Consider the following 23,007-nt stretch of genomic DNA (forward strand, 5'->3'; position numbering starts at 1 on the left):
AAATCGCTAACAGATGCATCGCGCTCCCATACACCAGTCGCGGGCAGCAGCTCCCTGAGTCCTCACAACAACCCTGCGAGCTGGTGTGTCAACCACCGCGTTTCATGGACGAGGAAGCGTAAGCAGAGAGGCTGGGGGACTTGTGCAAGGTGACAGGTGGGTGGGTGGCTGAGACACTCATTTTACAGCCACGCCGCCTGCTCTTCAGAGCACAGAGCACTAGGAGGAAAATAAGGGACGACTTTCTTTTCTCTTATCATATAGAGCTTTTCACTACCTTTGGCCCCTTTGCTGAAACTCAAACCCTGGTAGCAATAAATCAGAGTATCTGCTGACTCTTGCACTGGTTGGGGGATGTCAGGGTGGAAAGTGCAGCATCCCAGCAACAAGAGTGACTGTAAAGTAAAGATGAGACGACCAGGCAGCCCGGCAGAGGCAGAAGGAACCAGAACCCGCAGTGGCCAAAGGAGGCTGCTAGTTTCCCTCCACCTTCTAAGGTACTGCGGTTCAGCTCCTCCACACCTGAAGGCTATTTTCTACATTAAGAAAGGAACGCTACATGCAGATAAGAGCTAAAAAAAATTTTCAACAAAAACTGTAGTCCTTCCTTTGGCTGTTAGGATTGAATGCTTGCAGGGTTTTCACCATAAAGCAATGAAAGCCAAGTCCCAACACATAAGAGATGCTTAAAAAGGTGAGATGTGTCTTTGACCTACTCTGACAACATTATTGGTTTACTCCACAATTATTTACCTCTATGACTTTCTTAAAAAAAAATGTATATATATATATATATATATATACGCACACGATCCATATCAATAAGATAAAAACATCATAAGATTTCATTTTAAAAGTGACTACACCCAAGAGTCCTTTTCAAAAGGTTTCCAAAGTCTAGTCCATCCTTCAATTAAAACCATGACCACTTGAGAGGTCACTTCAAAATGTAAAGGATGAAGAATGAATCTGCTAGGCGTGGGGATCCTTCACCCTTTCAGGGTTGCATGTCCTGTCCTGTCCAACTCTCCAACTAGTCCGTGAATTCCCAAAAGCAGGGAGGTTTTTAGGTTCATCTGTATCACTATTGGACCATTTGCATAATAAATAATTTATAAACGTATACAGTGACTCGGGGACGTCACGGCTAGAATAACAGAAGGTTACATACATTCAAGAAGTTCAAGTCATAGTGCTACGGGTCGAAAGCTTCGCTATGGTTTAACACCAGCCTGAAGACCGAGGTCCTCTATTTTTGAAGATAACATCTGAAAAACGTTAAAAGCGGCTTAGTACAAACCGAATGAGTTACACAGGCTTTCTGGATGGGAGAAGAACTGCACCAGAGTCTGCAGCAGCCAGCTGGGACCAGGCACTCGTCTTTCCTTCTGTTATCAAGTGTGTTAAACGTCCTCCATGGGACAAGCATGTCAGATGCCGGGGATACGAGTATGCAAAAACCATCCCTGCTATACTGCACTGTGCTATGCTATGTCATAGCATCCCTGTTACACTAGCGTAGGACGTCCCCAGTGATGTGCCAGGGCACTCTGGTGTGCCCCACAAGTGGGTCAGAGACACGCAGATACACTGAGGCTGAGATGCTTGTCTCCTCAGACCTTGGGGCAGTCAGGCAGTGCCTGGGACAGCTGAAGCCCTTAAGATGGTCATCTTTGGCTGCAAGCAGCTTTGACCATTTCCTTAAGGTGCCATAAGATACTCTCACTTTCAGTGACGGCTATGATAGAAAACTGCTTGAGAAACTGGCCCAGAGCAGTGATTTTTTCCACTTCTCTTTGTCCTTCTGTTAAGCTCTTGGAAACCACTGTGGAAAGGAAATCTCAGAACTGTGGTAGCTACTGAGAAGGGTCCTTGGAACCTGTAAGAATCTCAAAACTAGAGTTTGAAAAACACTGACCTACACTGCCATGATGAAGGCTGAGACGAAGTTTTACAGAAGCACAGCAGAGAGTTTTCTAATTTACACTACGGAGGGTCAGGGAAGCTTTCCTGGAGCAGGTGACCTCTGCATGGGATCTTGTATGACGGGGAGGAATTAGCCAAGCCCGGAAGAGGCACAGACATTCCATGTGGAGGGAAGACCATGTGCCAAGGCACATGGCACACAGAGAACCACGTGTGTCGACACAGCTGGCACACAGACAACGCATATGGACCCACTATGAGGCGGAGCTCCAGAAGCACAGATTGAAGGTCTTTGGGGCCAACCTAACAAGTCATGACTTTTTCCTGAGGATTATGGGGAGATACGGAAGAAGTTTAGACAAGGAATCCCTGACGGTGCCAAGGTGGGAAAATGACTGGTGCATGTCAGGCTGGTGACAGAGAGACGAGTTACTATTATCACACGTTACAGGTGTGTAAAGCAGAGAACGCAAGAATACGCTCTTCTAGGATCACAGAGGACAAGCCAGGAGTCATCAGGTACAGCAGATGAAAGCCCCCCCAAACCAACCTCAAGATCGTTTCACTGGTGCAGCAGTTCTCAAAAGGAATCATGTAGCCGACTTCATGACCGATGTTAACATCCATTTCGTCTGCCACCCGGAGGGCGAGCTGGACCACAGTCTGCTTGTGGACCTGTGTGCACACCACGCCCCCGTGCTGGTAGTGGATGGAAAGGCAATATTCAGCACACCACTGAGGAACCTTTAACGGGGACAAATGAGACAGGATCAGCCCCGCTAGGAAAACACCACCACCACCACCAAAAAACCTCCAAGGGTTCATCTTATAAATGAGTTGTTCTCTCCCACCAGTGAATCGCCGGTGGGCTGCATTACAGCTTAGTTGGTGAAACTGAAGAATTTGTGTTTATGCAGGGAGTTAGTACTAGTAAATAAAGTTAGGAATAAACAGGAGTTAGCAGGGACTGTAAAAGTTAGACTCCCAGATGAAAAAAAAGGAAGATAAAAATAAAAGGCAAAGTAAAAAAAAATTTTTTTAACCTCAGCTGTTCTGAAAAGACTAATGTATTTAAGATTATTATTTTCTTTCTGGTTAAAAGAAAGCACCATCAAAGATATGGCTTCTGGTATCAACTTTTTTTTTTTTTTTTTTTTGCGGTACGCGGGCCTCTCACTGTTGTGGCCTCTCCCATTGAGGAGCACAGGCTCTGGACGCACAGGCTCAGCGGCCATGGCTCATGCGCCCAGCTGCTCCGCGGCATGTGGGATCTTCCCGGACCGGGGCACGAACCCGCGTTCCCTGTATCGGCAGGCAGACTCTCAACCACTGCGCCACCAGGGTAGCCCTGGTATCAACTTTTATGCTTTAAGCAATATAAATATTAAATAGCATTTAGATGAAAAATAGTAGCTCAAAATTAAAACATTTACATTTAAATCTAAATGACCATAACAAAATAACCAGATAAGCCTACTTTACATTTCCCTGGCAATAAAAGCTAAAATACACTGGCATTTATCATCTAAATACAATGAAAAGTAAGCTCAGTGAGATAATTAACCAATCCATCCAGATTTGGAAAGAGCCAATTCCAAGACTGCTCTTGAGTTATTTATTTTTAAAGCCTTTTACTGAAAATGTATTATGGTTCAATTGATTTTAAATAGTTCATTTGCATAAGAATTATTATAGTAGAAAGTACTGAATTCATTTGTATGCTGGAATCTTAGGGCACTGTCAGTAAGTTATGCTTTGTTACATGTATTTTTAAAACAAATCATTCTGAGTGTTTTTTTAACAGATCCAAGGTATTTAAAAGTTTCAGCATTTTTAATTATCTTCAGATTTGCTATTTACTAGACCCACCGTGGAATTCTTAGATTTTTTAAAAATTATTTATTTATTTATTTATTTATTTTTGGCTGCGTTGGGTCTTCCTTGCTGCACATGGGCTTTCTCTAGTTGTGGCGAGCGGGGTTCTCATTGCAGTGTGCAGGCTTCTCGTTGCGGTGGCTTCTCTTGTTGCGGAGCATGGGCTCTAGGTGCACGGGCTTCAGTAGTTGTGGCACGCGAGCTCAGCAGTTGTGGTACATGGGCTTAGTTGCTCCGCGGCATGTGGGATCTTCCTGCACCAGGCCTCAAACCCGTGTCCCCTGCATTGGCAGGCAGATTCCCAACCACTGTGCCACCAGGGAAGCCCGAATTCTTAGATTTTAATACTATAACTTGAAAAATAAACATAACTTACTAGAAATCAAGTAACTCCAAAATGAACACCTGCTGCAGGCTGCAGATTCCCGATGATTAAAAGTGTAAATGTAGTTCCTCTATTTCAAGATGAGCATCAGCCTTGTCAACAGGTTGGAAACTAATCAGCAATTATTTCCTCAATAACTTTGTTGTACGAAAGACGAACATTTAACACACTACACTCAGGAAATCTGGAATCAAGGTATATCACAAGTGACCAAAGTCAGGAGTTCTAGACCTGGTGTGCCATTAGTTTGTTATTTGTAAATCACCATTTCTCTAAGCTTCAGTTTCCTTCCCTGTAAAATGGGTTGAACGGATGAGACCTACCCTTCAAGTCTGAGCTCCTGTGCCATTTTCTCCCCAAGGCTTGCTGCGATACCTCCCCTCCACCCCCCACCAGGAAGGAGACCCCACAGTGTACTTCCTGACGACCATGGCATGGACCATGGACCACACTTCCTGCAGTTGCTGGTCTGTTCCAGTGCAGGTCTGTTCACCCCGCTAGACTATGAACTCTGGGAGAACAGAGATCTGTCTTGGTCACCAAATAATCTTAAATAAGTTTATTCAATAAATATTTGTTAAATGAACAAATTAATTTCTTACATTTTCCAGAAATATTTTTAAATTCTATGATTCGATATATTCTACCTTGAATTGCTTCACAATCACACCTAACTGGGAATTCACATAAAAGTTTCTATCTCCCTCATTCCCTAGGAAGGTACTTTTTATCCTTGTCAAATCCTTACTTTTTAACCCAATTCCCTATTCCCTTCATATCTAGGTCCTTAGCTGAGACCTCAAATAACACTTTTGTGAGAAATTATATTAAAACTGTTTGAATCTTTGTCTCCCCACTAGAGTGGAAGATCCTTAAGGTAGACATGCGTGGTTCATATTTCCCCCAATACTTAATAGAGGACCTGACACATAAGAGGAATAATAAATATCTGGATGGAAGGATGTATGAAGACATTAGAATAATTGAAAAGAAGGGAGAGAAAGGCTTAGACTCAGGACCTAACATGGGAGAGAAGTAATAAAACCAAGGGACATTTATTTCTAAGGAAGAATGAACAGTACCCACTAGCGGACTGATTATGCATAAGAAGAAACAAATATTTTAAGATCTGACTTAAAATACTAGGGTAATGGCGTCGTTAACAACCAGAAATTTAAAAGTAAAATAAAACAGAATGAATGAATGAAGCTGAACAGTAGCATAAAGTGCTTCTGGGGGGAGCGAAGTGTTCAAGGGGAGGGAGAGAACCTTCAGGAGAGCCGGGAAAGTGGTCAGGGTTAAGGTCATCTTGATGGGAGGACATCCCGGTGTAGCCAGCCTGAGATCAACTGCAAAACAGGCCAGGAGCCTAAGTGAGGGGCCAAAGCTAGAGACACACACAGAAGTCCTAGAATTTCAGAGCTGAAAGCAATGGCAGGCATGTAGGCCACGGCCTCATTTTACACACAAGGAAAGTCTTAGAAGGGTTACTTGCCCCAGTCATCCTGCCAGTAAACAGCCCAGCCAGAACCTATCCAAATCTTTCAGTTTCTCATCTGGCATAATTTCCACCAGGCCATGGTTGCTTCCGAGCATCTTTATACAAAGGTAGTAATAGAAGCCATCAGGTTCTCAACCGTCAACACTTTTTACTACTCTTTCTAGCCTAATGGTAATGTCAGGGCACAGTACTACGATGACAGCGGGCACTATTTTACACAGTTAGAATTGCTGCTGAAATGACACCATTCAGTCTCACTAAAACACCTGGATATCCTCAGTCTGGTTATTATTCTAAGATCCAGGATAGCCGCTTTCAAACTCTAGAATTCTACATGATTCATATGATTATGGGCCACGTTCCCAAGGTTCCGACTTTGTTTTCTGAGTGCATTTCATTTATTTCTATTTACTCACATAAACAAATTCTGCAAGATTAGACTATTACAGTATGTTTATAATGTTATAGACATCATATAGGCCTGGCAGTGCAATAAATATAAACAATCCAACAGTCCTCACTGTTCTTTTTGCCCTCCTCCACAACAGAGCAAATGATTTCACCTATGAGGCAAAGAAAATGATACAGAAATGGGACAGCTCTTCTAGACATCGGTTCAAATCACCAGCGAAAGACAGAACACATGCATATTGGGCTTAATGTAGGGATGTCTGCTGACACTGCCAAGCTGAAAGTTGAGCACAAGTCACAACTAATTGCAGAGCACCCACCCCACGCAGCTCTGACTGCGTACGACGTACTGCCCCTTTCAGTGAGTCACACATGGATGACGACAGTAAGTGATGCAAATGCAAACTGAAAGGGTCGTCTCTGAACAAAAAGGAGAGACACGTGAAATCATCTCTCCTAATTATAACAACTTCTGTGCTTTAGCATACCTTCCGAATCACCCTAAGCAAGCTAAGGCACGCTGTGAAGTTTGATGCCTTCGCAAAGTATCGGCTGAAAAGAATGATGATTCAGCAAATGCCAGAAATGTGAACATTTCATAATTTCAAGCGGCACTAAGATTCCAGCTTCATAGGGAACTCTTGCATTCTCTGCGCTTATAGCAAATACCGTACCATTCCACGCCCTGATTCTGATTCTCCTCTGGGAGTGGCTTTTTCTTTGTCCCAACAGTACCTTACCCTTCTCACCAATGCATTATATGCCTTGAGATTTCATGTCTCTCTCTATAGTTTCTCTTTGGAAGGTATGCCCCCCCCCCCATCCCTGGCATCTAGAACATACTTTAGTACTTAACACAAGGTGTGCAATTTGGTGAACAAAACAGAAAACTGTTCTTTTATAATTGAAAAAACCAAACCTATTTACAAATTTACCTGGGCCTTTCAGCAATAGATAACACCCACATTTATATATTTGGCCTAGAAAATTTCCCTACTAGGAATCACAACTTCAAATATTTTCATTCTGAACTCATCCAACAACTTTTTCACATTCTCTCAATCTCTCAACTTTTTCACATTCTCTCAATCCAGTTTTCTGGACTGTGTGACGTGCCACACGTGCGAAAGCCTGAGCGGTGAAGCCGGCTCCGGGTCGCACGATCAGCGCGCCCGGCTCCTGGCTCTTATCTCCTCCCTGCAAGCAAATCACTGGGACTCTGGCCCATCTGCCGCTACGAGAGTAGGTAAGAGGGGTCCTCCAAGTAACCAAAACCTAATCTACATCAAGGCTTCGCCAGCTTGACTTTGTAACCGGAGCTCTACAAATTGTACAGATCCAGAACGCGAAGCCAAGACGCTCCATCCCCACCTCGGGCAACAGGCAGGAGGCTGGGCTGCTGGACTCTGGGAGGCTGGGGCCCAGGATCCTCGGCTGGTCCAGATCAGAACCAGGAGGGCAGCGGAGCAGTCTCATTGCTGCCACCGCAGCGACAGGACAGTCACGTGAGTCACACTGGTGTGGAACCTCCTGCCCCTCCGTCCACGGCTAGAGATCGCGTCCCCTCCTCTAGCGGATATACAAGTAAAGGACGCGAGACAAAAGTCATCTGTGAGACACAACGCTACTACAGTTAAACAAATTCTAGTCCCAAAGGCCCTCAAGCCCTCGTTTTATGTCCCCAGCCTGCCCATGGTGACTGATTCCTCTTCTGGGCCACCCAGAGCGCGGCTGTGCCAAGGTCCCAATCACTCACTTTTATTTAAGTACCAGAATCACGAAATCCAAAGCTGAAAGGAACCATAAGGTCCAGCAATTCACCCAAAGGCATGAATCTCCACAGCAACATTCCTGCAAGGCGCACTAAGCTGCCCGATGTGAGCCAGAACGCCAGAACTCATTCCTGAGGAGCGGGTCCCCTTCTGCATTAAATGTCACGTGTCCCTGGATACCATAATTCGTATACCTCTTGAGCGAACACAGAAAATGCGGAGTAAGTTACTCAGCTAACAAGGTGCACTTGTTCTATACCAGCCAGCTTCTTAATTTAGGCTAAAGCTCAGGTACATCATGCTTATTCAGCTCACTGACCCAATCATTTCAGGGGAAATTTCAGGACAAGTAAGTAAATAGATGGTTCTAAAAATATTTCATTGTCTTTTAGGCTTTTTCATAAATCTGCCCCAAAAAAGGTAACAAGAAAAGGCTCTAAAAATGTATGAAAAGTTGTCCTCTTTTCCAGAGGGCAGTCACAAAATAGCCTCCATACCATCTGCACTAAAGAGAGGTGGAATTTTTAGGATCCAGCAAAACACTTGTGGTCCTCTTTGGAAGGCTTGGGTCTAAAGACAGACTTTTCTTTGAAAGGTTTAAAATGCTGAGGAAAAAGAAAATAGTCTTAGAAGCTCTTTAAAAAATAACCAAGTTGTTTCCAGAATTAAGAAAACAACTGATGCTCCCATTATTTAAATTGGTTTAGGATTTGATTTCTCCTACCCTGAAGATACATACTGCCTTCACACTTAACAGAAACAAGCATGATTTATTAAAATGATCAAGAAGTTAGAGCTGACAAGAGAAACCATTGCTAGGTATTAACATAACATATTACATGATAACAATTCTTGCCCTTTAAGATCACAAATTCTAAAAGAAAACTCAAGGAGTATATATTAAAAAAAATTTTTTTAAACAATAGTGTGGGTTAGCAATTCTGAAACTAAATTTTGAGCATTCTAAGATTGAACAAGTAAAGATATTATGAATAATGAGTGCTAAGTTTCTCATAGTTAGAGAAAGGAGTTACAAATATGGAAGTGGGGAAGGCTAGAATGAATGCTGTACAGCTGAACTGGAATCAGAGGCATCAGTAGGAACCCATGATTTTTAAGAATAGAGAGACAGAAATACAGATAAAACAGAAATATACATAGAGAAAGAAATACAGAGAAATAGAGAGAAACAGAGAAAGACAGAAATCGAAAGAGCTAGAGAGAGAGAAGGAGAAGCAGGAGGGCCTAGAAGCAACGACAAGTCAATGGCCAACGGGCACTTAGCACCCACCTCCTGGTTTTTAAATACAATTCCCCACTAAAAGGAACCACCAGGGCTCCTTGAGAAAAATGGCTGTTTCCAAGACTGGAGCAGGGAACATACTAGATGAGCCTATAACATCTTACTGGGCCAGAAAGCAAAGAAATGCTCAGAGAATGATGTCAAAAGAACACAGAAGGCATCCCGAAGGAGTTCTCATAGGCCACATTGGGGACGATTTGAGCAACAAAATAAACGGGCTTCGTAATGAATTATCACCTACAGAATAAAATAAGAATTCATGAGTCCACACTGACATAAATAAATGAATAAATAAATAAGGAAGAAGAAAAAGCTCAGTTTTACAGAAGAATTCCAAATATTAAATGTATTAATAGAAGGAATTTCAGAAATAGAAAAATCACCATTTGGTTACTACCATGTAATAACGTCAAAGGTAAGAATCGTCCAAGGATGCTAAAATTAGTAGCTGGAGGCACGACAAGAAGCAGACTCTCATAGTCTCCAAGTATCTCCCCATATCTCTTAAATGATAGGGGGGGAATTGTAACTTGACGATAGAGATCAAGGCAGTCACCACCTTACCAAGTTATCAAATTTAACATCACCAGTCATGGGAAAAATCTTCTGTCTCCTGCTACGATGTCCTGAGGAGGACACATAGCACTTCTGTGCTCTTCCTGCCACAAACGCAAAATTGGAGTCTAATCCAAAGGAAACACTAGACAGATTCAAACTGAGGGATGTCGTACGAAATAACCAACTTGTACTCTTCAAAAATGTTGTGGTCGTGAAGGACAAGGAAAGACTGAGAAGCCGCTTCAGATCAAAGGTGATTAAGGAGAAATGACAAGGAAATGCAATGTAACTTTGGATTGGATTCTGGACTAGAATTTTTTTTTTTAATGACAAAGGTCCTTAGTGGGCAAACTGATGAAATTTGAATGTTATAAGTTAGATTTTGGTAATTATGTTGTGGCTAATCCTGTTTTAGTAGATATTGCTGAAGTATTTGGAGGTAAAGGATATCATATCATCAACTGACTCTTAAAATGTTCAGAACAAAAATCTGTGTGTGTGTATGGAGAGAGAACGATAAAGCACGTGTGGTAAAATGTTAACTTTGGTGGAATCTGGGTGAACTGTATGTGGAAAATCTTTGTACTATTTTTGCAACATTTTGTAAGTCTGAAACTATTGCAAAATAAAAACTAATTTTTTTTTTTTTGCTGCGTTGGGTCTTTGCTGCTGTGCGCGGGCTTTCTCTAGTTGTGGCGAGCGGCGGCTACTCTTCATTGCGGGACATGGGCTCTAGGCCCACGGGCTTCAGTAGTTGTGGCACACAAGTTTCAGTAGTTGTGGCACACAGGCTTCAGTAGTTGTGGCACACAAGTTTCAGTAGTTGTGGCACACAGGCTTCAGTAGTTGTGGCTCGCGGGCTCTAGAGCACAGGCTCAGTAGTTGTGGCACACGGGCTTAGTTGCTCCGCGGCATGTGGGATCTTCCCAGACCAGGGCTCAAACCTGTGTCTCCTGCATTGGCAGGCAGATTCTTAACCACTGCGCCACCAGGGAAGCCCCTAAATAATTTTTAACTTGCCACTTGTCCACAGAAACCAGGAAAATTATACTCCTTCAGTTTTCATCCTTAGCTTCTTATGACAAACTAAATCGTTCATTGTAGCAACAACTCAACACAACAAATAGAAAATCATAATAAACCCTTGATATTGGCAGCTATAAACAAGATTAAAGAAAAAAAAACCTGTTGTCCATTTCACCCCTCTTCAAGTTCCATTTAGAACAAGTAAGCCCCAGAGGTAATAAAAACCTTAAAGCAGCAAAGTATAGTAGAAAGAGTTCTTAGAATTCCAGCTCAGAAAGTTATGTGACATTCGTTAGACAAATTATCAAACCCCTCTGGGCCAGGGTTTCATCATCTGAAAAATGAAGGGGTTCTATCAGATTATCTCTGTGGTCTACTCTATAATTCTCACATCATGAGAACCTACAAATGAATTTCATAATAAAAATACTTACTGCTTGCTTTACAATTTAAGTGTAAAATAGAGATCTCACTCAAATCAAACTTCAAGTTCAAATATGACAACAATAAACTGGCCAGTAAATAGTCATTAGCTGTCTATTCTAATTCTTTCCTCCTTTTTAGATCCTGAAGTGTGTGGCTCTAGGCCTGGATCATATTTGGCCACTCGGTTATTTCTTACAGTCTGGAAAATAAGAACTTCCTTGTGCTTCTGACTTTCTGTAACTTAGCCAACTTCACCAATAAGCATATCCACACATCCTGATTATCAGACTGCTGGACATGTAAACATGGCAGTTAATCCCCAAGCCTGTGGCAGGCAAATAACATCTATCACATCTTTTAAAATATAACATGCACAACAAAATAATTTGAATAGGTTTTTCTGCTATTCTAAAGAACATTCAGTGGTACAATAAACACAACTAATGTCCACCTGCGTATTAACTTTTATTCAGCTGGCTTTCATAAAGAGATTTAGGGAAGTAACTTAACTGCTGTGCCTGAATTGCTAATGCTCTTTTTTGTTTTGTTTTTTGGTTTAGATAATATCATTATTAAAACAGAACACTATGCTGTGACACTGTGATTATTTAAGTACAAAAGTACAACACACAAAGTAAATGCTTTTTTGTAGTGGCTACTCACCTGAGAGCTCTTGCCACATTTAGTGTCTCCTGAAACGATCACAATTTGACTTTGAAGCAGATTCTCCATAAAGGAGTATTTTTCCTTCCATATTGGAAGATCTTCTCTTTCTTTCAGAAGTTTATAATAACGTGATGAATATGGCAATCCATCAAAAGGGTTAAGTTCCAGATCCTCACAGGCCAAAATCCCCTCCTCATTCCCCTCACTGGAATCGAGGGATTCAGGAAAATAGCGTTTTTCAGAGGAAGAGTTTGGACATTCCAGTTCTTCTTCTTCCATCTCGTCCAAGTGAGCTTAAGCAGCTGGCATTCTCCTACAATAACCCACTGCAAATAGGGTTGAAAGTGCACATATACAAACTCAGATGTCCCAATGTCTAGGACTTCAGTTCAAGGTTTTAGCAAGCTGAATTCCTCAAATCTGCATCTGTTCTTCTTTGCTGCATTAGCTACTATGCTGGCTCACCAGCACTCTTCAGCACGTTAAATGATTGTCAATAAACCACGCTAAACACAAACAAAAAAAAAAGAAGGAAAATCAGGTACATATACATACAAGATGTTCAAAAGAAAAAGCATACGCAGCCAAAAATAAAAGCATGATTCTTCCTGTTAACTGGTTACTGTCTTTTATTTCTGCTGTCTGTTTAAAAGGCCAGGAGTAATATAGGTTAATTCTTAAAGTCTGGTTGGCTGCAGTTTTTTCCTGGCCAGTTTGGAAAACAATTCCACACTGGACCTGGTGCTCTCTGCCTGATCTGCCTCTAACACAGGTCCCTGCATCTTGATTGACAGTGAATAGAAAGCAACAGGGGGACATTGTGAGTGTGAGCCTCAATCACGTGGTCACTAATCCCACTACAAAAGAGATGCCAGACCCTATAAAAGGGAAAATTGTGAGGGCTTGGGGAGTGTTCTCCAACACTGGCTACAAGAGTCTACTATTTATTTATTTATTTAGTATTAAGAACTCCTCTAGTTTAAAGGAGAATATTAAAAAAAATACTTCACTTTACATTTGCTTGTGCCAGTTTACAAAGTCAAGTGAGCGAGTTGCTTATTGTTTTCCATCTGAGGCTATGGCTAGCTTTTGTTAATGAGGTCTTTGTTTGCTTAATTAAACCAGAAATCTCAAGCATATTTCTCGAGATTCCTGGGTCCTGAGCCCAGTATGTCATATTCAAGAGGCAATAAAATACATTTAATTTAAATGAAGAAGTGAAAAATTGACTAAGAAAAGGTAAAATTTATGCTAGTAACACTCCCTACGTGTCAGGTAAGGGGTCCTTCCTTTTGCAATCACTGGTGATCTTTTAAAACTCTAATCAGTATTGCTGGAAATAAGCACCTTTTCACATTAATCAAGGGAAAACTAAAAAGACAGAAAAACTTGAGTATAAAAGAACAAATAATAAAATACATTTCATGATATCTTGTCACTCAGATCACTCTTTTTACAGCACCCCATTTATCGGAACTATTGCTTTTTTTTTTTTAATGTATAACACACCACTGTATTTGTTTAACTTCCTTTTTAAAATTTTTTTTCAAATTTATTATTTTTAAAATTTATTTGGCTGCGCTGCGTCTTAGTTGCGGCATGCAGGATCTTTTTTTTTTTTAGTTGCAGTATCTTTTTCTTTTAGTTATGGTGAGCGAACTCTTAGTTGCGGGGTGCGAACTCTTAGTTGTGGCGTGTGGGATCTAGTTCCCTGACCAGGGATCAAACCCGGGCCCCCTGCATTGGGAGTGAGAAGTCTTAGCCACTGGACCACCAGGGGAGTCCCGGAATTATTGCTTTAGATTGTGAGAGTTAGTCAAGCCAGGCTCCTCCATTGGTCAAGCCAGGCTCCAAGGAAACAGTCAATCACGTAAGAAACATTCGCTGAGTGCCTTTCCAGGGCTTAAATGAATAAACTAGGCACTGGACACCCACTTACTTTAGGGGTAGGACGAAGAGTGGGATAGAATTTTTAAAAAGTCAACACACAAATAGGCCAAAAGAGGGAGAAACCAGAGCAGGGAAAGGACGTTTTAGCTCTATGAAGGTACAGTTCTTCAAAATTCATTCTAAAAGCCATTGTTTCAAAACTATAATAGAACTATAATGTTGTGATAACACAAATGCAACATGGATTAACTCTACAATTCTTCGCTGCCCCATGGCTGAGACCACATCCACAGAAAAGCTCCAAAAACACGATAGCCTGAGATCACAGGACAAGCTGACTTCAACAAGGTATCCAAGAATCAGAAAATTCTACTGCTTAAGATAAGCTGACATTTCGTGTTATCTTCAATTTTTGTTTTGTTCTGATTAGAATCCCGATGTAGAATCTCATCGTACATGTAAATTAAATTACTGTAATGACCAATGATTGCCTTAGGTACTATTTCTGAATTGTTTTAACTTAAAAACAAACAAAAAAGCAGACCTGTTATTTTTAGCAAATATGTGTCCTTGAAATGTTTCTCTTAATTTTATAGCACTCCTTAAACGTGTAATAATCTTGTAATTAAAGTAAAATCTTACTTATAAAGTATTTACCACTTTGAATCCTGGGGGAACAGTCACGTTTTCTGAATAGTCATCTTTCTAGAGATCTAAGGCTCACCTAGCCCCTTCATAACACATACAATGTGTACAGATACATCACCCACTTCTCTGTTATGGTGACTAAAAGATGACCACAGATTCTCTGCCACTGCTCCCGCGGAGAGGTGGAGCCTATTTCCTTTCCCCTTGAGTCTGAGCTGGCCATGTGACTCAGTATGACTACAAGAATGCAGTGAAGTGATGATCGGCTACTTCCAAGGCATTCACACGCTTGAAACACTCCCCCTTGGAGCCAGCTGTCATTCTGTGAGATGCCCAAGGAACGGGGAGAGGCCACTGGGAAGAAACCAAAGCTTGGCGTCTGTTTTCAGAAAGCACAGACCGCCAACCATGTGCGTGAGCCGTGGAAGATGCTCGAGCCCAGTAAAGCCTCCAGATGACCACAGGCCCAGCCCACAGGACACCCAGCAGAAGGAGCCAACTCAACCCGAAGAACCATGGGAAGGGTACATGGTCACTGTTATAAGCTACCAAGTTCCAGCAACAGATAACCAGACTTCTGCCTACTAAACAGAGTATACTCAGAATTCAACGCTTTCTTCACAACTCAGCATCACCAATACATTGGTTCCTATAACACAATGATGATTGCAGATTTCCCTGAAGTGACAGGGGTCAAAGGCCAGACTGCGGCCCCAGAGTCCTCCTTTCTCTGGGGATTCAGTACCCACGTCACACTGTGGTCTGCTCATTTACCTGGTGAGGCCATTCTCTGCTTCTCTAACCTGCTCTCCTACTTGGCATTTAGAAACCAGTTAGGCTTGTTTGACAGAAATACTTGTAATGGTTGAGTCCACAAAGGGCTCTACGCTGAATCCAGTGAGTCTGAAGGGTAAAGCTAAGAAGTCTGTGACCTCTATTTCCAGTTCGCTCAGGACCTTTTTACTGCGATATAGACTGAGTTCCAGATTTGGAGGGGGGAGTGGCTGAGTTTTGAGCCCACCCGACTCCCACGACAGACCTCTCCTCATTTATCCAGCAACTGGCATCAGTCATGTCAATGATTTTCTCCCAGATGTAACTGAATACATGCAAAAGATCCGTGTCTTGGCCTTTGGCAAATTTAATAGTACTAACCTAAATAAAGGAAAACACATAATACGGTAGGCTACATGCCACTGAAAATAAAATTTAATAAAAACTGTTACCAGTATCAACAACATTCTACTACAATAATTTTAAATCTGAAAGATTGGCATTTGCTCCTTTTCAAAGCTATGCTACCTGAGGCTGTAGGTTACAACACCTGTCAAAGACTGCCCTTTGAAGTGAATCTATTACAGCTCTTCAATGAGCATTTATGAAAACAATACACATCTAGTATAACATGAGACCACCTTCACCAAGAAAGGAATCAGAAGTTGATGTAAGATGGAGCTATGTGTTAGCCACTGATATTCTGGCTCTGGTCCAGTAATTCTAGAAATGTTTGCAAGGGACTAAGTGAGACAAGATGGTGAAATTTTCCTGAATTACTGTTTCGCCGTTCAATGCTTCTCTTCAGTATTTCTCTCCATGTTCAATTTAATATAAATGTGTTCTTCAGACCCACAAAACTCTCAAACGTACCATTTTAGCGATTGCAGAGATCTGGAGATTTCCCAACACTTAGTCTCTGGACCTCTTCCCTTTTCTCTCTATAATAGGGCCCGCATGGTCTCATCCTGTTTCATGGCTTTAATGCCATCGTATGTGGAGGACTCCCATTTATACATCCTGTCAATCCTCTCTCCTAAACGTCAGGTCTCACGTATCCAACTACCTACTTGTCATCTCCAACTTGGATATTTAACAGGCTTTTCAAACTTTACGTATCCAAAACTGAGCTCTGATATTTGCCCCAAAGCCATAAACCTGGTCTTCTCATCTTCTTCCTTTTAATTGCTCAGACCAAAAATTTTGAAGTTACTCTTCATTTTTCTTTGTCTCAAATTCCACCTCTGGTCCTTCAATGGATGTGCAGAATAACAGCCTCCAGAGATGTGCATGTCCTAATCCCTGGGATTTGTGAATATGTACTTTGCTTGACAAAAAGGGCTGCAGATGTGATTAAGTTAAGGACCTCGGGATAGGGAGATTATCCTGGAGGGTCCAAGCTAATCGTAAGGATCTGAAGCTCAGAGTGCCGTTCTCAGCTATAGTCAGAGGGAGATAAGACCATGGAGGAAGGGTCAGGGAGATGCAACGTGCTGGCTTTGAGGATGGAGGGAGGGGCCGTGAGCCGTGATGTGTGTGACCTCTAGAAGCTGGGATTCTCTCCTGCTGGGTCTAGAAAGCAACACAGCCCTGCCGACCCCTTGACTTTAACCCAGTGAGATCCTGTGATGGACTTCTAACCGAAGCACTGTAAGATAATAAATTACCACTAAATTCGTGGCTATTTGTTACAGGAGCAATAGTAAACTAATACATCTGATCATGTCAGCTCTACCTTCAAAATACATCAAGGACCCCATACGTTCTACTGTGAACAGCTGGTCTGAGCCACCATCCTCTCCCCTGGATTACTGCAATAGCCTCCTGACTGGTCTTGGTTCCACCCTTAGTCTCTTGGAGTCAAAGTGATCCTGTTACAAGTCAGCTCACGTCTCCTCTGCTCAAAAATTTCTAATGGCTTCCCATTTCATCTTACTCCAAGGAAAAGCCACAATCCTTAATAGGATCTACAAGTCCTGTGGGACCTACAGCCATCACCTGTCTGCCCTCGTTTCCACTGGCTCCCTCCCAGCTCACTCTCCTCTACCCACGTGGCCCCTCACTATTCCTCAAACACACAGCACACGCCTGCCTCAGGGACTTCACGCCTGCTCTTCTCTCCTTCTGAAATGTCCTTTCCTCAGATATCCAAATGGCCAGTTCCCTTACTTCCCAAAGATCTTCATCAACTCTGTGAGGGCTTCCCTGCCACGTGGCTGCCCTGTCTGAACTTCTACCCACAGCCCTGCGCCCCAAACCCACTTCCTAGCTTATTATTTCCTGCATTATTTTACCTCTTTATTTTGTTTACTGTTGGTGTCCCCCACCAGATTGCAAGCACCCTGAGTCAGGGATGTGTCTATTTTGCTCCTCACATCTACAGCAGAGCTGACACATAGAGAGCATTCAAAAAATATTTGTCGAATGAATGAGTGAATGATGTTATTAGCTCGTCAGGGATACTGCTGTTCGACTTTCCAGATTGCCCTCGATTCAGTCAGTGACCAAGTCCTTCAAAATTCGGGATTCTGCTCCTTCCATCTCCCTCGTCTTTCATCCCCAGACTCCCGTGACCACCTACCTCTCTCCTCAGTCTCTCCACTGCAATCTCTCTTGCACAGATTTGCACTTTCATTATTTCACTCTCCTCAAAGTTCCAGTTAGCTTGCTACTGCTGAATGAACAGAGTTGAAACACTTCTGTCAGGAATTCACTATGTTTCTGGATTTCGGTAACTTTTCTGTCCCCTTTCATTAATGATATAGAATAGACCCCTGCTGTTTTTTAAGCATATGGCCTGAAATTTTGGTGAATCACCACAAGCATCAACTGAAATATTTGTGCCAGCTCTTGAGTTTTCCCTTGAACCACATACCCAAACCACAGATTAGCTCCTTTTGCAACATTTATTAAAGCTGTTTCCTTCTTGGTGACTTGAGGAGTTGTGTGGAAAATCACAGAGCTGCACTGAGATTCACATAACAGCGTTGTCACGCTTGGTCCAGCAGACCCCTGATCTTTCGGGCCACTTGTAAATAGCCAGTATGAGGAGGCAACATCCCTAAGTATTAGGGAACTACTGAACTATCTGTACTACTTACTGTCTCTCCCCCGTATTTTCAGTCTCTCTACTTGAACCATTATTGAGCTATATCTTATTCGGCAATTTCCCGAGTCTGAACCCAAATACTGTGGGTACTCGGTTAGCAATTAGAGGCTGAGTAGATAACCAATCACTTCCTGTTCTTTGGGGGTTTTATGCTTTTAAGAGTAACATCTGATTGTATTTTACTACAGGTATTATTCTTAATCTAATTAAGTTTTCTCTATTCTCAAGTTTTCTCATCTTCAATGCCTATATTTTCATGGCTTCCATTTCCTTATTCAACCAATACTTGAGTGCCTACCTGCCCTGTGAACATGGGGGTGACACATGTGAACAGGCAGGGCTGGGTCCTGTCCTCATGGGCATACAGTCTAGCTGAGGATGAAGGTGAGGTGTGAAACAAAGACTCTTAATCTTATAGTCAAGTAAGTAAAAGAAGGAAAAATGGCAGGTATAGAATAGGAAAAATAAAAAGACCCTGGGACAGGTAAGTTCATAGATGAGACAAGGGCCACATCACAAAAGACTTGATATGCTATGGTAGGGAGACCGTGTTTTATTTTAAGTGCCATGGGTCTAACTCACCGAGTCATTTCTTGATCAAAATTTTTTTTTTTTACTCTTTTTGGTTTTCTTTACAATTTTCCAAAATCTAATGTATTACTCAATTTTCTAAATATTATCTATAATTTTTCTAACACCTACCTTCAATTTTCTTAAAGTTATTACTGAGATCAAGTACTAGGAGAGTTGGTGACAACTGAATGTAAACGGCAGAATAGAAGAGATAGTGCGGTTATGAGCAAGCTCACCAAACAGGGCAGAAGAGAAACCAGTGAGTCATTTTCATGGGAAAAATTATAAGAATTATTAACAACTACGTAACATTTCTTGACTTTGAGTGTTTATAATTATTTTCACTTAGGTCTGGGAAAATAGGTCTCTTCTATGATCTAAGTCACAGCCAATCCTTTTTCATCTCCATTGTTTGGGGAAAGGGTTCTTTACCTAAACACACACAGACTTTGCCTTTTAAAAAATTATTCTTTTAATATGACTCCCAAATTTGTTTTGACACTATTTACCAATGCATCTTCCTTGAAGAATCTGTGATAATTTTTATTGAAAGTTTTAAAGTAATTTAATATCTATTTAATGTCTCTTCATATTCTGCAGAACAGGAAATTATTTATTATTCAAATGTTTGCAAACAGGATCAAATAGACAATCAGTAATATCTTAAAAATCCTAGAACCTAAGGGTGAATCTTCTATAATACTAATATGAAAAAGTTATACTTTTTTTTTTTTTTTTTTTGCGGTACGCGGGCCTCTCACTGTTGTGGCCTCTCCCGTTGTGGAGCACAGGCTCCGGACGCGCAGGCTCAGCGGCCATGGCTCACGGGCCCAGCCGCTCCGCGGCATGTGGGATCTTCCCAGACCGGGGCACGAACCCGCGTCCCCTGCATGGGCAGGCGGACTCTCAACCACTGCGCCAACAGGGAAGCCCCCAAAAGTTATACTTTTGTCAGTTATATTTAAAAACTAAGATATTCCCTAGTGTTGCAGATTTCTGAATCTCCCAGGAAAAACACAACCTTAATAAAGTAAACCCTGATCTCCATTATGAGAGTACAAATGCTGAAAAAATAAAGGTATTAATTCTCTCCTTTTACAGGAGCAGCTCAGCAAAAGGAGACATCTGCCTATGTGGAACCTTTGGAATGAAGCTGTAACACTAACACAAACACTCACCACACGTACTCAACACATTTACTCAGGTTTTCACTTTGTGTCCTCTAGCTCTAGGTTTATGATAGACTTCCTAAGGTCAAGATCCGTTTCGGAGCCATCCTTGTGAAGTCTACAATATAAAGGGCTTTGCACAGATTATGCGATCAATAAATATTATCTGAAATAATAAACGATATACTTGTGAACCATGATTATAATGTTTAGAAGAAAGAAGGTTAATGAGGCATTACAAGTGAATAATAACTCTCCAGGATAAAGGGCTATTATTTTTTTTTGGAGAATGGGATCATTAGTCCCATATTCCATGCCAATTCTATTCAAAGTGCTTGTTTGCGGCAAGATAAGGAGCTTAAACCAGAATGTAAATTAACCCACTACTTCCTTCACTGAAGAAGTCTTGCTGTTAAACTGAAATAAACAGTATGATTAGTGCCATAGTCTATTTACATGCTGGTACCAGCTCCTAGTCTCATTGCAAACCAGTAACAGTCTGGACTGGCACTGGTCTGCAGACCACACTTTGAAAAGAAAGGTTCTGTACAACCCCTAAAGTTGGACCAGTACTAATGATAACGATAATAATGATGATACTTCTACCAATTAGCCTTTATAGAGTGCTTACTGGGTGCCAGATGCTATAAGTGCTTAAGCACTTTATATGGATTACTTCATTTAAACTCTTAAGGACCCCATGAGGGTTTACTTTATTATTTCCATTTTTTCAAATGAGGGAATTTAAGCCTTCAGAAGCTTAGTTAATTTATTCAGCTTTGAGATGCGCATCTGTGGTGGAGCAGGTGCTGAAGTCCTGCGGTCTGATCTCAGCTTCACCCCAGGTACGTGTACAGTGTGTGCTTAACGACATCGTACCACACTGCTTCCTGACTGCGTTAAAGAATGTGGGCTCCCACCGCAACACTGTGGGGTGAAGAAATACTTGATATTATGGGAGATGTCAGGCAGGGTGGTCTGGGAAAAAAATACCGTAAAACAAATAATGTGCAGTTCTTTTATGGGAAGAAAAACATAGTTGCAATCACCCACATGAAGTTACAAATACCTAATATGTAAACTTTATTTCCTAGGCGTGTTATATTTTAATTGAAACAATGGACTTAACGTTACTGGGATTTTTAGAAGATTACCCCTTTGCTTTCCTTTGCTTTAATTGGCTCAGAGCTCCCCAAAAGCACATCCTACTGGTTTCTAGTATCTACTTAAAACCTTTCTTGAACAAGGTAAGGTAAAAATTCAGAACTTATTTTAAAAACCTTATTTCTAGACTCCTAAAGTTGACTCTGTCTTGACTTTAAGTAAGCAAATCAAATTAATCAGCTACTTAAAAATACTCAAATGAAAAATGATTCACTTTTAACTCAATATTGGCTCATACCAAATACAGCTTGAATAACCAATCCTGCACAGTTAATTTGTTAAAGAATCCTACATTCTGCTGGTAGTTTGCATCTACAGAAAGACTTCCCAAGCTCAAGCAATGCTTATGTATCATAGTCACATATTACTCTCCACATGTAAGTTTGTAAATCAAGGGTTTGGTTAGACTTTCAAATGGCTGGGTCACTCAGTGCTTTTCAATATTACTTTGGTGATTTTTTTAACTGAATAATATTCTAAAAAGTAACATTTGAGTAAAAGCAGAGTTAATGAAGTATGCTAAAATATTAATTTGGCTCATGTATGCAGTCAAATTAGGTATCTGAGCAAATGGGTGGGAGCCAATCACAGCTGAAATCTCAAGACTAGGTTACTGCCGGCCTCCCCAGGGAAGTCAGCGTATTTACTGGATCTCCACCGCACACGAAGCCAACTTTGACCCATTTTTTTAAAAGACAGTATTTGCTTGAGGCATTATCATACCTCCTGGAGTTACATTCTGCTCTAAATGGAGATCATGAAAAAACCACAAATACCAGGACGTTTTGTTCTTTGCGAACAAAGCAATGGGTAGCCGTTTTGCATCACCTTTAACAAAGCAATAATAAACTGATAAACTGTTTTGTTGTGCTCTGTGGCAGGTGGAGGGAAGCACTGGGCTGGCCAGAAAGTTCGTTCGGGGTTTCCCATAGGTGCTATGGAAAAATTCGAATGCACTTTCTGGCCAGCCCAGTGTAATCATTTCAGGGAATGCTGGTACATGAGCCCTCTAACAGCAGGGATTCTGTTTTATTAATCTTTCCAGATCTTCAGCTCACTTTTCTGGTCCCGCCTCTTTAGTCTCCTTGCGTTCTTCCACCGCACCCTGCTCCTCCTATAAGATATATCCGTGTACCCCAGAGTTCTATCCTTGGCCCTCTTCTCGTTCCACACCATCTCACTGGGGAATCTCATCACATTTTTAACTTCAATTAGTGAATGCTTCATCCAAATTTCTATCTTCATCCCAGGCGTCCTTCTACAGTTCCAGACACACATGTCCAACTACTGCTTATGGGACACCCCAACTCAGATGACAGGCAATTTCAGAGTTAACATTCAGAACCAAGCTCATCTTCTGCCCCATTTCTTACACTCCTGAAAAAGAAAAAGATGTCTTTCCTTCTTTCCTGTGCCAGGTTCAACAACTGACAGAACGGTCCCCCCCTCAGCGGGGAGACAGCCCTGGCTTCTCCCTCACCTTCACGCCTCCCCAACACCAACTCCGCCTCTCTCAGCTGTCCCTCCTCCTCCCACCAACACCGCCTTAGTATGTTAACATTTTTTCACGGGATTACTGCAAAATCTCCAATTTTTTCTGCATGTAATTTTGGCTCTCCATCAATGTCATTCACAGGCTGCCAGGGATCTCCTTCAAATGCATAACTGATCATGTCACTGACTCAAGTACTTTTTATTGCCTTCAAGGTAAAACGTCACTCCCAGGTTCTTTCTGATTTAGCCTGCATTTGCCTCTCCAGCCTCACTTCCTTCCACTCCCTTCTAATAAGTTCTCTCTGCTCCAGCCACATGAACTTTTGCCTAGAGTTGG

General features: G+C 41.7%; 1 protein-coding gene across 1 annotated transcript in view; it reads right to left on the reverse strand.

The window, feature by feature from the left end:
• Positions 1-23,007, reverse strand: part of DHX32 (DEAH-box helicase 32 (putative)) — a 53,980-nt gene that overhangs the window by 27,011 nt on the left and 3,962 nt on the right. Inside the window, exons 2-3 of the mRNA XM_029245376.1 lie at positions 11,847-12,355; positions 2,477-2,670 (exon numbers count right to left, since the gene is read on the reverse strand). Of these exons, the coding sequence (XP_029101209.1) occupies positions 2,477-2,670; positions 11,847-12,128 (476 nt within the window). The 5' untranslated portion in view covers positions 12,129-12,355. The remainder of the gene's footprint in view (positions 1-2,476; positions 2,671-11,846; positions 12,356-23,007) is intronic.

Source organism: Monodon monoceros, unplaced genomic scaffold (genome assembly GCF_005190385.1).
Source record: "Monodon monoceros isolate NGI ecotype Baffin Bay Population unplaced genomic scaffold, NGI_Narwhal_1 Super_Scaffold_4, whole genome shotgun sequence".
NCBI lineage: Eukaryota > Metazoa > Chordata > Mammalia > Artiodactyla > Monodontidae > Monodon > Monodon monoceros.